This window comes from Oryzias latipes, chromosome 4, assembly GCF_053564925.1.
Source record: "Oryzias latipes strain Hd-rR chromosome 4, Olatipes_Hd-rR_3.1".
Classification (NCBI taxonomy): domain Eukaryota; kingdom Metazoa; phylum Chordata; class Actinopteri; order Beloniformes; family Adrianichthyidae; genus Oryzias; species Oryzias latipes.
The window spans coordinates 10195881-10212429 of NC_136240.1; the positions used below are offsets into that span (position 1 = coordinate 10195881).

General features: G+C 48.7%; 1 protein-coding gene across 1 annotated transcript; it reads left to right on the top strand.

Annotated features, from left to right (window-relative positions):
- The first annotated feature begins 1416 nt into the window (after positions 1–1416).
- On the top strand, positions 1417–15063 carry onecut3a (one cut homeobox 3a). The gene is made up of 2 exons (XM_023954116.2): positions 1417–2694; positions 13093–15063. Exons 1-2 carry the CDS (start codon positions 1656–1658, stop codon positions 13383–13385), a joined length of 1332 nt encoding a protein of 443 aa, XP_023809884.1. The 5' UTR covers positions 1417–1655; the 3' UTR covers positions 13386–15063.
- The last annotated feature ends 1486 nt before the right edge of the window (positions 15064–16549 follow it).

Sequence of the window (16549 nt, forward strand, 5' to 3'; positions counted from 1 at the left end):
CTTGCAGGACGCGCCTATACGGCCGGAGCTGTACGCCAAGGTCGCGAACACCCCAAACCCCCGGCGAGGCCGCGAACGGCCGCGACCCACCAGCCAGAAACCAGAAGCGGGACCCTTCTACGCAACCTCTAAACGGCCTGCACTTTTTAGATTATTGTTTTGTCTCATTTCAGCTCTTGGACTCAAAGCCCGACCGGTTCTGTTATCCCTTCATGACTTGACACCTTCTCTCCCACCAGGACCTGAAGGCCTGACGCTCCTGGGTACCAGCTGCTGCCGCGCAAAACAGATCAGGAGGGTTTTGGCAAAAACAAAAATGATGACAAAGATGCTGGGCAGCAGCCATCAGACCTGGAGTTCCACAAGTCCCACAAACACAAAGTGAGCGCACGCGCACTGAGCTCAGATTATTGAGGTTCAAGGCAGCAGTTTCACCCCAAACAGCAGTCCTCTCTCCAAACCCAAACGTTTGGTATCTCAGTGCCTTTGGAAATAAAATAATATTTAACCTCAATCACCTGTAAGTGCGTCCGCGCGCAGCACCAAACGAGCTCCAAATTGAGCGCGCTCCTGGAAAGTTTGCGCTCCTTTTCGACCAAAGAAACGGTGAAATGCAGGCGGCTTCATTAGATTCACGCGTGCTCCTGCAATAGTCACAGACCTATCGATGGATCTCCTGATCCATAAACTCTGACATTGATGGATGGCTGAACTGGACTGACATTAGAGAGCAGCAAGTTTCATGCAAGAAGTCTGCAAGGCGTGAAACTGCGGCCTGCACGTGAGAGGTAAGGTTTGATTTCCCTGAATCTGAAGAGCAAAGATGCCAAACGGGTCAAAGCCTGGAGGCTCTGATGAAATAAACCATATCTGGAGTTATGGAGTCATATTTTGGATGGAGGAGGGAAAGTGTGGAATTATTTTAAGTAAAAGATCAATTTAAAATAAAAAACAAAGACGAAAATCAAACAAAAAAATCGAACAAAACAAGGTGAAATTCTTCTATTCTGGACTCTACGTCCTCAGCAGAAGAAGAATTTCAGAAAAAGTAACTTTTGGTTCCTGCGTTCCCATCGTTGCCTGCTGTGACGTGTCCATTAACCTTTGACAGCGCCATCACATGCGCTGCTGGCGCCTTGTCTCCCTTCTTTATCAGTGAAGATGGGTGCGCGTCCCTGTTATCCGCGCGCGCAGATGTTGCGCTTCTGTTTTTTATCGAACGAGCTTAATGCAATCTTTTTCTGGAATTCCAGCTTCATTTTGCAACACGAACAACTCATGACAAGCTGGGGCCAGTGACGTCACCCTGACCCCAGACAGAGCACGCGAGAGCGAGGATACACCGCGTGGGCGCGCACATGCGCACAGGCTCGCTCCCAGCTTAACAGGAGCCGGAGCGCGGCAACATACACACACCGCGTCGGTTCCCGTGAAGGTGCTGAGAGCGTGGACACTCCGCACGCCGAGCAGAGCTTTGCGGTGCAGGTCTGTGCGGCGGCCGGGATGCGGGCTGGGACACGCGCGTGGGACTGACTGCAATCAATGGCTTGGCTTTGAAATCAACGAACATTTATTAGAAAGGCGCGAGAGACCGAGCTACCGCAGGATAGAGGCGCGTGAGCGGAGAAAGGGGCGGACATCAACATCCTTTAGCGATGGAGCTCACGATGGAGAACATTGGAAACCTGCACGGCGTCCCGCACTCTCATCAAACCAGTGACTTAATGAACTCCCCGCACGCGCGGCAGTCGTCGGCGTCGCACCGGAACCTGGTGTCTCACGGACGCTCGGCCATGGTGTCCAGCATGGCCTCCATCCTGGAGGGCGCGGGGGACTACCGCACAGATCACGCTTTGTCCGGCCCGCTGCACCCCGCTATGACCATGTCCTGTGACTCCGGGATGAGCCTGAGCAGCACCTACACCACCCTCACGCCTCTCCAGCATCTACCCCCCATATCCACGGTCTCGGAAAAATTTCACCACCCACACCCACACCCTCATCACCACCAGGTGCACCAGAGACTTTCGGCAGGGAACGTCAGTGGCAGCTTCACCCTGATGAGGGACGAGCGCAGCCTCGCCTCTATGAGCAACCTGTACGGCCACTACCCCAAAGACATGTCCGGCATGGGCCAGTCCCTGTCCCCCCTGTCCAACGGCCTGGGCTCCCTCCACAGCTCCCAGCAGACTCTAGGCGCCTACGGCCCGGGGACGCACCTATCTAACGACAAAATGCTCTCGTCGGGGAGCTTCGAGTCCCACGCAGCCATGCTGTCCCGGGGGGATGAACACCTGGCGCGAGGTCTCGGAGGCCACGGGGCTGGGCTCATGACGTCCTTGAACGGCATCCACCATCACAGCCATCCTCACTCTCAGGCAAACGGATCTATGCTGTCCGACCGGGACAGACAGACGGTGGTGGGAGGCGGGCAGGGCGCGGGGTCGGGGCAGGTGGAGGAAATAAACACCAAAGAGGTTGCGCAGCGGATAACAGCCGAGCTGAAGCGCTACAGCATCCCGCAGGCCATCTTTGCTCAGAGGATCTTGTGCCGGTCCCAGGGGACCCTGTCGGACCTGCTGCGGAACCCGAAACCGTGGAGTAAACTCAAGTCCGGCCGGGAGACCTTCAGGAGGATGTGGAAGTGGCTTCAGGAGCCCGAGTTCCAGCGGATGTCAGCCCTCAGGCTCGCAGGTGAGTGAGGAGACAGCTCCACCTGAGTGATGTGAACAGATCAATCAGAAGTCAATGTGGCGAGACTGCCAATAGCTGCTCAAACAGACGTTAGTAGAAGTTATTAGTCGATGGTATCGAGTAAAACTTCATCATGACTGTAGGGGTGTTAAATGTTGGGGGGGGGGGGGTCTACTCTAGCTTTTGACTGATGCCACAATCCATGACAGGAACGCGGACTGTGATAAAACAAAAGAGAATGCAGGAGGGCAGGTCGGTGACACCTTTACGCACGAACGCAGAGAGTGTTCATCCATCCGCTCCCGCTGTCTGCCTCACGCGCACGCGCACCGGAAAACGCACGCACAGATGAAAAGGCCTGACAGACGCAGGTTAAATTCCAGGAAAAAAACACCTTTCATTTTAGGTAAAGAACGACTGACATCTGCCACTACTGTGTGAAAACGAGGGTCTGAGGCCTGACCATTGAGCGTGGGGTGGTGGTGGTTGTGGTGGTGGTGGTGGGGGGTATGACCTCCCCCCGTGGATCAATTTTCTAGGTCCAGCCGTCCCATTTCAGAGGACCACACTGATAAAAGATCGATTTGAATCTGAAAGACACAAACAGATGCGTCTTTCTGTGGCCCGAGTTGTCCTCTTTGCACTTTGGGACCCCACCCCCACCACCCCCTACATTCATTCAGCACCGGGAAAGTTCTGAGTGGATTTCACCCGTCACGATGGGGAAGGTCACGCATTAACTCCGTCCTCCGGGAATGCTTTTCACGCCTTGATCAGTTATTTAATCGGGCAAAGATGATCACATTAAAGGGTGTGACGTGAACCCACGGCCCCGCCCCCTGTACAGCCTTTAACACCTGATTAACAGAACATAAATGAGGAGCATTGGTGGAGATGGGAGAGGTTTCCTCGCATTGATGTTTGTGTAAAGGTCCAGTTCAGACGAGCTGCGCCTCCAAACGTCAATCAGCGCCTCCGTGTCGTATTTCAGGGAAGGGTTCAATTAAGCAGATATAGTGGCATATTTTAGTTCCAGTCGATGCTCTATTGAAAAGCACTTAATGGCATGTAAATTGTTCCTTTGCGTATTTAGTGGGTTCTGGTAAATAAAGATTTAAACACTCCACAATTGTCTATTTAAGTGCCACTGCTGTTAAAGCTAATTGGGCTGTGGGGTTTTATATCTTCCACTGCCGCCACCCGGATAAAAGCTCCCCATCAGCAGAGGGGGCTTCAGCGGGGGCAGTCTCGGGGCTTCGTCACATTTACTTTCATCCATATTCTAGGAGAAGATGTTTCTGTTTTTCTGTCGCCTTTGCGGCCTCTACTGCTCTGAAGCAGACAAATGACAAATGGCTCGTATGTAAATGCGCAGAGCGACATTTTACTGCATCTAAAACCCCAATTACCCTCACGCGCATGTGGGCTGGGAATGGGAGTTGGAGGGGTATTGGGGGTTGTGAAGCTGAAAGTGAGGCTGGACCGTACGCGCTCGGCCACATCAATCAATACATTCAAATTACTATTCCAAATTCATCACAGTCACTCAGATCAATGCAGCTGCCCCCGCTTAGCTAATGCGAAAATTCCAGCTTCTGAGCGCGCACGACGACCCTCTCACGAAAGGAAGACGGAGCAGATCTGGGCCTGCTGGGGGGAGGATCGCGTGTCCTTCACAGTGACCGAGAGGACGCGCAGACTCTGTAATATTCTCCATATCCTGTCAGCTACGAAAACGCGAAGCTCTGGACGCGAAAGCGACTTGACGCGCAGCGACGACGACAGAAAGTCCGGTTCCGGGGGTGTTTAAAGATCGCATTAACCATGAAAACAATTCGTCTTTGCATCTGTGTTAAATTCCGCACTCCATCTCAATGTATTTGGTCGGGTCAATACAGCCCTGATCGATAAGGATAGCCAGTGCATCTATCAATTATCCCGCCTCAGCACTCCCACCCATTGGTCCCCCCTCCCCCAGGGCAGACTGGAAGGAGGTTGGGAGAGGGGACAGCTGCTGCAGAACAAAAACTCAGACCTCCTTTTCTCCCTCCCTTAACACTTGCTGCGCTGCAGCCTTCTGCGCGCGCACTCATCTCAGACGCACGGGGTAAATCTTCAGGTATCATTAAGATTAAAGGCGCGCTGTTCATTCCGGTCTCAGTTGCATCAATGATAGGGACGCAGGAGGTTCGTTTGCACCTGAATAACCAGAACCCGGAACACAGGGTGTGCTGTCCAATACTTCCGGCAGGGGGGGGGGGGGGGGGGTCATGGAGTACACACTGGATTGCTAGCAGGAGGAGTTCTCATCGCCATTAAATCACCAGACCTAATGTCCCGCTGCACCAGAGGGGCAGGAGACACCGCTGATGGTTCTGTGGAGAACGACCTAACGTTGACATGAACCTTGCTTTAAAGTGCTGCGGACACGTACAGGCTTTGTTTCATGTGCTTAAACCACAGAGGGTCAGTCCGGCCTCTGTGGGTTCAGCCTGCGGCTGAAGTCATCGCTCTCCAGGGTGCTGAAGTGGTCTGAACTGCAGGATCTGGTCTTTCTTTGGAGGACACCTGAAGATGGAGGGCTCGACTTGTACCAAATCTTTCTTAATTGTACTGTTTCAAGCCCAAACACCATAATTTCAACCAACAGCCTCCATCACGGATCAATATTACAATCCACGCGCGCGTCAATCACACCATCCTGCCTGCGCCCTACTTTCATGTCAAGCTCAGAGCCCACCGGGGGTGGGGGGGTCTAACATAATTCGTCTCTTTTTAGGACTGAATAATAAATACAAGAAGCGCCTGTGATCAGGAGAACAGGAACCAGGAGAACAGGAGATCAGAGAAGAGCAGAACAGCCGAATAGAATAGCATCAAACTAATATTTCTTTAGAAATGTGATTTTTTTTTGCGTATGGAAAAGGTCGACTCTGAGGATAGTAGCATCTGATTAATAAGAGAAGAGCTACGGCGGGATTTTCTTTCGGGGAGAAACGCATCGATGTTAGTCTGTGAATGATCGATCCGGACTTTAATTATTGATGTTTTAGGGAAAATAGGAGCGTAAAATGTGCAGCCGTGATTTCAGACCTTTGTCGTTCCTTAAACACAGCAGCGCGCGTTGTAAGCACTGAGACACACGTGTACGCGCACCGCCTCTACAGTCCCCTGCACTCAAAAAACGTTCACTTTGAATGAACATAAAAAAATTATGGAAAGGATTTCCACATGATTAGATTGCGTTACTTGAACAAAAATGAATCATGTTGGTCCTACTTAATTTATTTAGGTTGGCTCAACTTAATGTATTTAGGTTCAAACTAATAAATTTAAGTTGATTCAATTTAAATAGAGCAGTTGCACCCAACTTTAAATTGATATTGTTACTCACTCTAAAAAGAAAAAAGTTGATCCAATTTAATTGAATCACTTCAATTGGTCACACCTAAGTAAATTAAGTTTATTTAACTTGAATTTCTATTTATTTCTTTAATTTTATTTATTCATCTGTAATTGGTACATTGTTCCAAAGTTACAACCAATGGGTCTTTTAATTTTCACATCAAAGACATGAATTACCCAGCAAAGTCCCACATCACAAGACAGGAGCTCAATTACCGTGAACTCTGTGTTAAGTATTGGAACATTAACAGTTTGCCACACAAGGGGGTTGGTCTTCATCCTCTACCAAACTTTAACTCATGGTGCAAAAAAAATAAACATAACAGTTTAAATCACTAGTTAAAACAGAGTAAAACAGCTAGACAATAAAACCCATGGACAAAAACTCACACTTAGACCCCAATCTGCCCAGATAGACAAAGAAAATGGTATCCCACAATTCCTTGCGATTACTAATGCATCCAATTTAATGGTATCATGTTGGATCAACATGATTGAAATTAGTAACTTTTAAATGGATTATTTTTATGTACAATCGACATGATTCATTCACGTAAGATTTACAAACATAAAATTTTCTGGTTGAAATGACAAGTTACTTTTTCGTTAACTTAATTGGCTGGTAATTTCCTTTTTTTGAGTGTGTGGGGGAACAACAGACATTTGCAGCAAATACCTCGAGGCTATTTTGGTTCAAAACCGAGTTCAGCGCCTCAAGAAACGACAGATCACGGTTTGGACCGTTGGAGCCATGGTAGGAACAGAACCACAGTAAAAGCCCAGATATATGATGATTTCAGCACCACTGATGAACATCTGCAGGAAGAATAATGTTTGATTTCCGTCTTGAGATTCATCTGTGCTCTACTGTATGTATGTGTGTATGTATGTATGGATGTATGTATGGATGGATGTATGGATGTATGATCTTCTGGGTGCAGTGTGTGTCTGCGCCATTGTTAAGCCCGATCTGGCGAGCCCTGCATTTATTGATTCCCAGACCGCGGCTGCGCCACGCAGCCCCGCAGCGCCACGCACCCCGTCCATCTTCACTGCCTTTTCAACATGAGCACCTGCACGCCCCTCGGGAACAGGTGAATGAAAAGGTTCGGCGGCTTCTCTCTTGACATCAACAGGATGAAATGGCTGAGGTTCAGAACACACACCGATCAGTCCGCCCCCATTTACATAAAGTACATTTCATCGGGGGAAAAAACTCCCTCCAATTTTCACGCGCTCCCTTAGCAGCGCGCACGTCCCAATCCCCGAGAGGCGCGCGCTCAGCAAAGGTCTGTAGAACCGTCTCCATCCCGTCTCTTCTGGTTTGGATGATCAATTCCTCCGCTATGCCGTCGCCCCCTCGCTGAAGCGGATCGATAGCAGAGAACGACCTTTAAATCAAATTGCTTGCAGAGTCAACCCAACGCACGCGGCTGCCTCCAAAGGGTTAAAGGCAACGTGCGCGCACGCTTCCTTCCCAAAACAAAACAAAACAAAACAGTCCTCTCCTTTCTTCCTGGTTTTGACTCGAGCGTTCCCGCCGTCAGACCCCCGGATGGATGAACTTTGTTTCTGAAAAAAGAACTAATCAGTGCGGGCTTTGACACCCCCCCCCCCCCCCCAATCTGTAGAGGTAGGGGAGGGAGGGGGGTACAAAGAGCAAAAGCAGCAGCGCAATGTACATGTGCTGACCGGAGCGCATCCATGTGCGTTGATGGAGTTTATTCACTATGTTATGTCACCCCCTCCCCCCCACCACCAGTAGAGTGGGGGTTGAAAAGGGTCATAACAGCGATAACCGCCAATTTGACCTAAAGACCCCCCCCCCCTACATACACACACTCACCTGGACACTGACAGGCCTTGCGATTGCTCTGTTTGGTGGTTTGTGTGTGATGGGGGGGGGGGGGGGGTGATCATTAATGTGACTTCAGCTCCATCAGTTGCAGGGATTCGGTTCCGTACCTGAAGCCGCGACTGGCCGCCGCAAATTAGTGACGTGTTTACAACGCGCGCGGTGGGGTGGGGGTCAGCTGATCACCGTGGAAAAACCCACCCTCCTGTCAGAGAAGAATCCTCAAACCAGCTCAGGAGAAATGGGCCGCAGCTGATCTGGAACAAGTCTGAGTCCTCCTGCAGGTCGATCACAACAAAACCGCAAACACAAGCGCGCGCACACACAGGCGCGCGGTCACGGCTTATCGTAGCCGCAGATGCAATCCGAAACTCTGGTTGGGCAACCCCACAGATCAACAAAGGAACAAAACGACTGTGAAATCAATTGATGAATGAATCGATGTCGACCATAGAGCCGCTGTAACGTGAAACCAGATTCAGGTTTTCAGAAATTCATGGTTGCGCGCGTGAGGCGATTGGAAAAGACGGATTTATTGTTTGACCAATGATTCAGTTTCAGACCTACAGTTTAAAAATACATTGAAAAAGATGTACAGGTCTGTGAACGAATGTTTTAATATTTTGTCATGATTTGTCCTGTTTGGTCACGAGGTCTAATGGAGGAAATCCTGGTCACTGCGGGGCGAAGGCGGGTTCACCCGACAGGTCACCGGAGGCCAAACATGTCCCCCAATCGACTGGAAAATCAAGATAATTTAATACTGGAAATTATTATTATTATTAATACTGTTAGAAGATGCCGACGCTCTCAGGTCAGGAAAAAGTATAATAAGTATAAATGAAAAAAGTAGTATATTAGTAGAAATTATATTTTTTTAAACTGGAAGTTAATTTTTTTTAAAAGACAATAAAAAAGACTTTTTAAACACAAAGAAATAAAAATATAAACTGAAAGTCACATCAACCGTAAATCTTTATTTACACCTTAAGTTTGTTTGTTTTGGTAATAAAATAAAGCTTCAGTTAACACAACTTTCTGTTCTTCCAAAAACTATAAACAAATATATATATATATATATATATATATATATATATATATATATATATATATATATATATATATATATATATATATAATTATTGGAAATAAGTGTGTGAGGGTAAAGAGAAGGTCATCTTATAATTGAATGAATTCATAATTAATGAACGATTAAGAATTTTTTGTCTTGCATTTATTTATTTAGGACCTGTGTGTCATAAATTCTGGCTGCACGTGATCGTTTTCCTGAGTGTATAAAATAAATCTATGAAGTCTGTCGGTGAGAACGCGTCATTTGACACGGAAGGCTCCCGACAAGACAAACCTTTTATTTTTTAATTTTTCTTGTCAGCAAATTTTATTTTTTTAAATAAATTCCCTAAAATAAAATTATGTGGACCGCAGAACGCATATCTGAGATCTTTCTGTAACACTGACGTCTCACTGGGTCCTTATGGATTTATTGAAACATTTAGTTCTTGCATAAATACGTTTTATTTTTATTTATTGCTGTATTTGCTTAAATATCTTAGATATTATCATAATTTTTTATGCAACTTACATGTATTTCCATGTGCTACATGTCACGTTTGTGGCACATAAAGGCGTCACAAAGCAACATCACCACCTGTTGTTTTGCGCGTTCACGTTGATGCATAACCCGCCATTAGTGATCTGATCATAGATAATCAAAGATTAAAGTGTCCCCGTCGCCGTGGATTCAAACAGGCGCGTGCGCAAAGCCAGCAGGTCAGAGATGAAGAAGGGTAAAAGTCTCGCACCTCAACGGCTGGGTGCATGTAATCCTCGTGGAGAGCGTGTTTTATGATCACGCAGCAGCGCGAACAGATTATTGATATTTTAAATTGTCGACAGTTTTTAATAACATGTAATAAAGCAGGGCGCCTCGCATGCGCAGTCACGACATGTTGGCATCGTTTTGATTATTTCCGGCGCATGCGTCTCTGGCGGCTCATGCAGGAGCTCTGAAGGGACAGTCTGCGACCGCAGGACCATCGGGGGCCCGCGTGCCGGAGTTAAGGTGGGAGGAGGAACGCCTCGCAGCGGAAGACAAACGAAGTGCCGCGTTTTCAGTATATTAACACCAATTCCCACTCATTACATTAAGCAGTATTGAGTTTCGGTGTTCTGAACAGAATTGGCACTGCCCTGCAGACTGTGGAGACGCGCGCGCGCCATCCATCTTCCGCGCACCAGAAGGAAAAGCAGCAGAATTCAGGAAGAAATTCAGAGTCCAGAATTTCACAGCAGAGAAGAATGCAGCTGCGCAGACGCGAGCTGACCAATGAGCGCGTGCACGTTTACGAAAACAGGAATGGAAGCAGTGCACAGACGGAGTGACCGTGAAACCCAAAAACATTTGACTATCTCATTATGAGCGGGAAGAGCAGCGATGATCGATAAACGATTTATGGGGGAGACGGATGCGCATGCGCGGCGGCGGGCAGACACGCGCGAAGGGGAGTCATTGTTAATTTGTGGCTCTGATGGTAAAAATAGTAACTGGTTATTATTATAATTCTCTCCTATTTTGTTTGTCTTCTCCTCCACTTCATGAATCCAAATTCCAATTCAAAGGCATAATTAATTGGCCACAGAATTTCACACACAAGATATTCACAAATCTATTGATCGGTTTCGAACCGTTGGGCCTCTCCCCTTACCTGGAACATTGACGTCGGTCGTCAGCGAAAAATTGACGTAATCAGCGGAAGATTGAACATTTGGACAAAAACCTTGGAAAAAAATCGTGATTTTATTCATAAGCGTTTAATGTGATGGTTTTTTTTAACTGCGGATGGACATTTTGTTGAAGGAAATGCGCATGGGCCGAGTGAGCTCAGAAAGAGAAGAAAGGGGAACCGCTGTTGATCAACCAGGAAGACAAAACCTTTGAAAGTTTCTCCTTTTTCCTGATCTAAATATGAAGCAGGCTCTTGCGCGTGAACACATTCTCTCAACCGGGCCCGCATCTCCGGTCCGGGTCCTTTCTGCGCATGTGCGTCCCTTTCCTCCTGCTGTGGCTCTAAAAGCTGCAATGATCGATTTCCCTCCTTTTCCACACCGAGCCCGGTTCAGTAATCAGGGCCCCCTTCCTCGCCGATCGATCGGTATTGATCACTAAACCCAGCGCCTGTAGCAAAACGCTGCGCGCTGTGGCGCCCCGTGCAGCCGGGCCACGACGACAGCGACACCTGCCGACCAAAATGCAGCCAACTACGCGGTCGATGGGAGAGAGGCGTCCGGTGGACGGGGGGCCGTGTCCGCCTAAACGAAAGTCATTCATTGGTTGATCATCAGAAAACAGTTAAGAATAAGGTCTAACAGCTTAAAGATGTTTAGACTTTTACTAAAATAAACAGAGGAAAAACAAAACAGACTAAAGCTCAGATTATGAATAAAAATTCCAACCCCCACACTATTAGTGAAATAATATTCTAACGTATAAAAGCGCATTTTGTCTTCGTTCTAAAAAATAAATGTAAAATAAAAAACGTATCAGAAAATCGAAAAGATTTGTCACACATTGTATCAAATACAATGTAAAGCTCCTTTGTTTGTCTTCAAACACAACTTTCTCATTTTAATCTCTAATTCTAAACAGAACAGGTGTGAAGCCGGAAGTGCGCGTGCGTCCGCGCCTGCGTCCGTCTGTGCGTGCGCCAGATGTTACAGCAGTGCTGACGTTACATTATGATGATGTGTAGACCCGGTTGTTGTACTGGATTTAGACACACGGCTAATACACAACCAATGATACACAGACATACCCCCCCCCCCCCCCCTCTCCTGGTCGTGTCCATGAATCTTTGGTTCCGGCAGCAGAACATCTGCCGAACTTTTGTTCTGCTTTAATTTTTGTGCTTGCTGAATTCCTCCCCCTCCCCCCATGTGAAGTTTTCTTTTGAAAATGGTTTTGTGGATGGAGGAGGGGGGGGGGGCTTACAGCAGACAGTGGAGCACCTCTGGAGTGTTTGTGTTATAAATACCCTCTCAGAGCTTTATAGAGGGAGGGGCTCCGGTGGGCTCTGTTTGAAGTAGCAGACTGCAGACCTGCTTTGAGGTGGGGGTATTTTCCGACCTCAGTCCCAACAGAGAACACCCCAATTCCTGCAGCAAAGTCGGTCAATATCTGGCTTTCTCCTTCACATGCTGCCCCCCCCCCCCCCCTCCGTTCAGCGTCTCCCTTCAGTTCTTTAGCCCCCTCCAAACTCACACTCTGCCCCTTCTCTCTCCTGTTTTGTCTTTTCCTGCTTTTCACTCACACACACAGAAACACAAAATACTTTTGTGAAACAGTCACTCCGTCCCCCACTGTGACTGCAACTACATTAATATTGAATCAAACAGCAGCAACAGCCCCCCCCTCCCTCCCACCGCAGGATGGCTCCCTGTCTGCTCTCTGCGGGATGGAGGGAATATTCCCACTAGGCAGCAGGCATGGATTAGCTGGAAATCAGATGGAAGATGGCAGCAGAGCTGTAGCATGATGTGTTCACGTGAACAACCTATGACCTTCTGCCCGCTCTAGTTTGGTCTGAAAAACCGTCACCTCAGCTCAGTGGCCTTGTGGTTAGAGTGTCCGCCCTGTAATTGGAAGGCTGTGGGTCCAAATCCAGACCAAAGACTTTAATCCTTGTGCTATTCTAGGTACTTTAACATTGGGAGTTGGGTCATCTGGACCCCACTAGACTGCTCTGATTTGTGATCTTCACTGGTGTCCATGGATTACATGAAATCTTTCCACCTTTATCCACCTTTGTCATGGTAGGGAGAACACGTCAACGGAAGGGTGGGGTCATAGGGTAACACAAGGGTTAAAATGGGACCCAATGCCTCCCTGCTTGACACTCAGCTAAGGGGTTGGCTTGGGGGGTTAAACCACCAAATGGTTCCCGAGCGCGGCTCGTCTGCAGCTCACCTTTGAGGGAGTCAAATGCGGAGAACAAATTTCGCGCACCTAGGTGTGTGACAGATGATGGGAATTTATACCTGTGTGTATTTACCTTTTTCTTTTGTCTTCCTTTTCTTCCGCTCTCATCACCATCCCTCCCACCGCTGCCACCTCCACCAAGCCTGCAAGCGCAAAGAACAAGAGCAACACAAGGATCGCAACACAGCGCCCAAGAAGCAGCGCCTGGTCTTCACCGACCTGCAGCGCCGCACTCTCATCGCCATCTTCAAGGAGAACAAGCGGCCGTCCAAGGAAATGCAGATCACCATCTCCCAGCAGCTTGGCCTGGAGCTCAGCACCGTCAGCAACTTCTTCATGAACGCACGCCGGCGCTGCGTGGACCGCTGGCACGATGACCACGGTTCCAGCCCCGGGCAGCCGGGTACTTCTGCCACCACTTTCTCCAAGGCCTGAGGGGTGGAGCGAGCGTTCAGAGGGACACTGGGCTGTGGAACCTGTCCACTACAACACTACCGGGTCCAGACCGCCTGAACGCCTCTGCTGGAGAGATCCTTCGTGCCATGCAATCATCCTTTTTGTCAGTCAAACCGTCAAAGCGTCACGAGGAGCAACCGGAGCGGCGTGACGTCAGACCCGTTCACCCAGAAACAGACAATCATTGATTTCTTCTTGGTTTCGCTGAGGGAAAATTATTTTTATGGCATTTGTCGGAGCAAAGACACCAAAGATTAGATCTTTTTTTTGGATGGCATGTGCGCCTCCTCCTTCACCACACTGTTGCTTTACTTTCAAGCTCTCCGCGCCTCCTTTGTGTCTGCTCCTCACCCGCCCGTCCACGCCTGCACACACTGGGGCAGAGGAACGGCAATAAATCTGACAAGACAACAGCACAGCCTTATTATCAGAACCTCATGCTGCGCACACACAAGCGCACCATCAGAGAAAACAACAACGCTACACCACCTCTCCACGCCTCCCTCTCGGCCTCCTTCATTCCTCGGCTGAAGGTATTCCCTGAAGGCCAGCCATTTCGGAGAGTAGCTCAGCCTGATCATACAGCAAACTAATGAATTGAAAACTGAATCGATGGAGACAGAGCGAGGGGCCTCGACCCCTCCTGAAGGTGAAACTCAAGACGCTCGGCAGGAGAAACTCAGGTCTTCCAGGCCCAGGTTATATTTTTGCACAGATGTCCAGGGCCTGCAGAGAGACGTGTCGTTGTTCCTCCAGAATCTGTGTTTCTCCAACCACCAGGAGAGGCGGGCGGGATGTCTGGACGCGCTCTTTGTTCTGCTGGGAGCTGTTCCTCAGATCAATATGTGAGAACCAAATGATGACAACAAGATGCTCGGGGATCCAGCCAACTGCATTACAGCTGCATACGAAAAGCAGAATGTAAGAGGAGCACATGGAGCCCTGTGGAGATCAGGACCCACTACAGCACACCCCTTTCCCCTCCATCCGCAGGCGGAGCAATGCTGCCCCCTACTGCTGACAACCCAGACCCTCATCCAGCAGAACAAGGGGCCTCAAAGCCAAGGAGACGTCACGGCACAGCACATCAGGGCCCTCGCAGCTCTTTGAAGGCAGATCAATAGCTAACCATTATCCTATTGTTCCCCCTCCAACCAGCACCAGTGAAGCTGGAGGGGGGGGGGGTGATCCAGCTGAAAAAAAAAACGCAGGGATTTATCAAAGACAAGGATTAATTCTGGCAACCCAGTTCTGAAGGGTCAGAAAACGTGAGTGCTTTGGTAGAATCGTCTCCACCTAAAGCGAAAGCAGCTCTCAGCAGATGCAAAGGAACGTTCTGGACGCTCCTCCACGGATGTCGTGTGGAACTAATCCAACGCGAACCACCATCATCATCTGTTCTAACGCTACATCAACGAGTGCCAATGCTAACTGCCTTAATGTGAGTCAGAATGTGGTCGTAGGGTTAACACCGCCGCCACGCCCCCCAGCGTGTGCCACAGACATCAACAATCAGCTTTTACCTGAATCCACTTTTTTAAAAAATGCAGACAAAGGAAGGAACCGAAGAAAAAGCAGACCTCATCTGAGATGATCCCACAAACACAGAGCTACGGCGCAGCAGACAGCATCTCCAACCTGTGGAAGCAAAAAGAAAGCTTCCTTTCTTTCTTTGGTTCTCTACCTCCTCTCTTCCTCTGCCCCCCCCCTTCCTCTCTATAATGATGCGGGTATTTCATTGGTCCCATAGACACAAAGTTTCTAGTTCTTCTTACTATTGTGCATAAAAGGCACCTTGTTGATAAATCAAAGACAAAAAAGAAAGGACTTTTTCAAAGGAAAAGGGGGACACGGGGGCCGCTGATGGACTTTGGAGTTTTTAGTGAATTTGAACAAGACTTTTACCACAAACAAGAGGGGAACAAAGAAAACCGGAGAGCAGTTCATGTCAGAACTGTGTTCCTTTCTCCCCTGGTTGGGGTAAATTGTCCTTCGAACGCCCTGGTTGACTCAGTATGGAGGTTGGGGTGGGGGTCACAATGGTTATCTGTTTGGTCTTAAGATGCAACTGTAGCATTTCCAACAATGTAGTCAGATGAGCGGTGCAGATTAGGAGCTGATGAGGAGGCGCTGCCTCCCTCACGCTGCTGTGAGCAGGGAGGAGGAGCAGCTGAAAACAACGTCAAGTTGGTAGGTTAATAGCTGGACTCAGCTTCAGGAATGAAGCTGACCAAACGACATTTGTTTGTAGTGAGAACCAATATGGCTACCTCACTGAGCTGAGTGGTTTGTGAAACCGCCACTAATACCAAAGATACTGCAGCCTACCGGTCGCAAACTGCCTAGGGGGACGGAAACCAAAAACAGCCCCCCCCCCCCCCATTTAAACATCCACCCCCCCCCCCCCCATACACACACACACACACATCTGCACAGCGCAGTCGGACTGCAGTGGGCCACGCAGGCGGAGGTGGCTGCCCTGCAGATGGAGTTGAGTGCCTTTTCCCTTCAACCACAGGTGGGACTGCACTGGCATACAGAAGCACACAAGTAGACGCACATAGCTGCAGACATGCACCCAGAACTGGACGGACATGGAAGTTGGGGGGGCAGAGAGGGACACAAAGTGGGGGCTGTGTCAGCATTTTAGCTCATATTGAATTTCCATCTTCTACACTAGAACCCAAAAGCACTTTATCACGTAGGAAGTCTGTGGAAAAAGCATTTTTTTCCTCCATCCGTTTTTCATTCAGCCTTGGGCCGTTCGGCCTGCGTGCTCATCGTCTCAGCTGCTTTACTTCCCTCCAATCAGAGATATTTTTGTGAACCAGAGACAGAGGGAGGTTAAGGGGGCCGGCTTTAAGCACGCATGGGGCGCCACTTTCAGACGCTGGCACTTTGCGTTCATCAAACACAGGAAAAACATGTAGGACTCATGCAGCATAAAGACACCAACAACCCCCCCCCCCCCCCCATCAACAGCTCCCCCTGGCTAGTGCTGCGACTCGGTCAGCGTGTGTTGACAATTATTTCTGAAATACCTCAAAAACCTTTCCTGTAAACTTTATGTAATTTAAAGTGAAAATAAAACTGCTAATGATGAGGATAATTATGAAACTATGATACTATGATAGTTAGTTTTG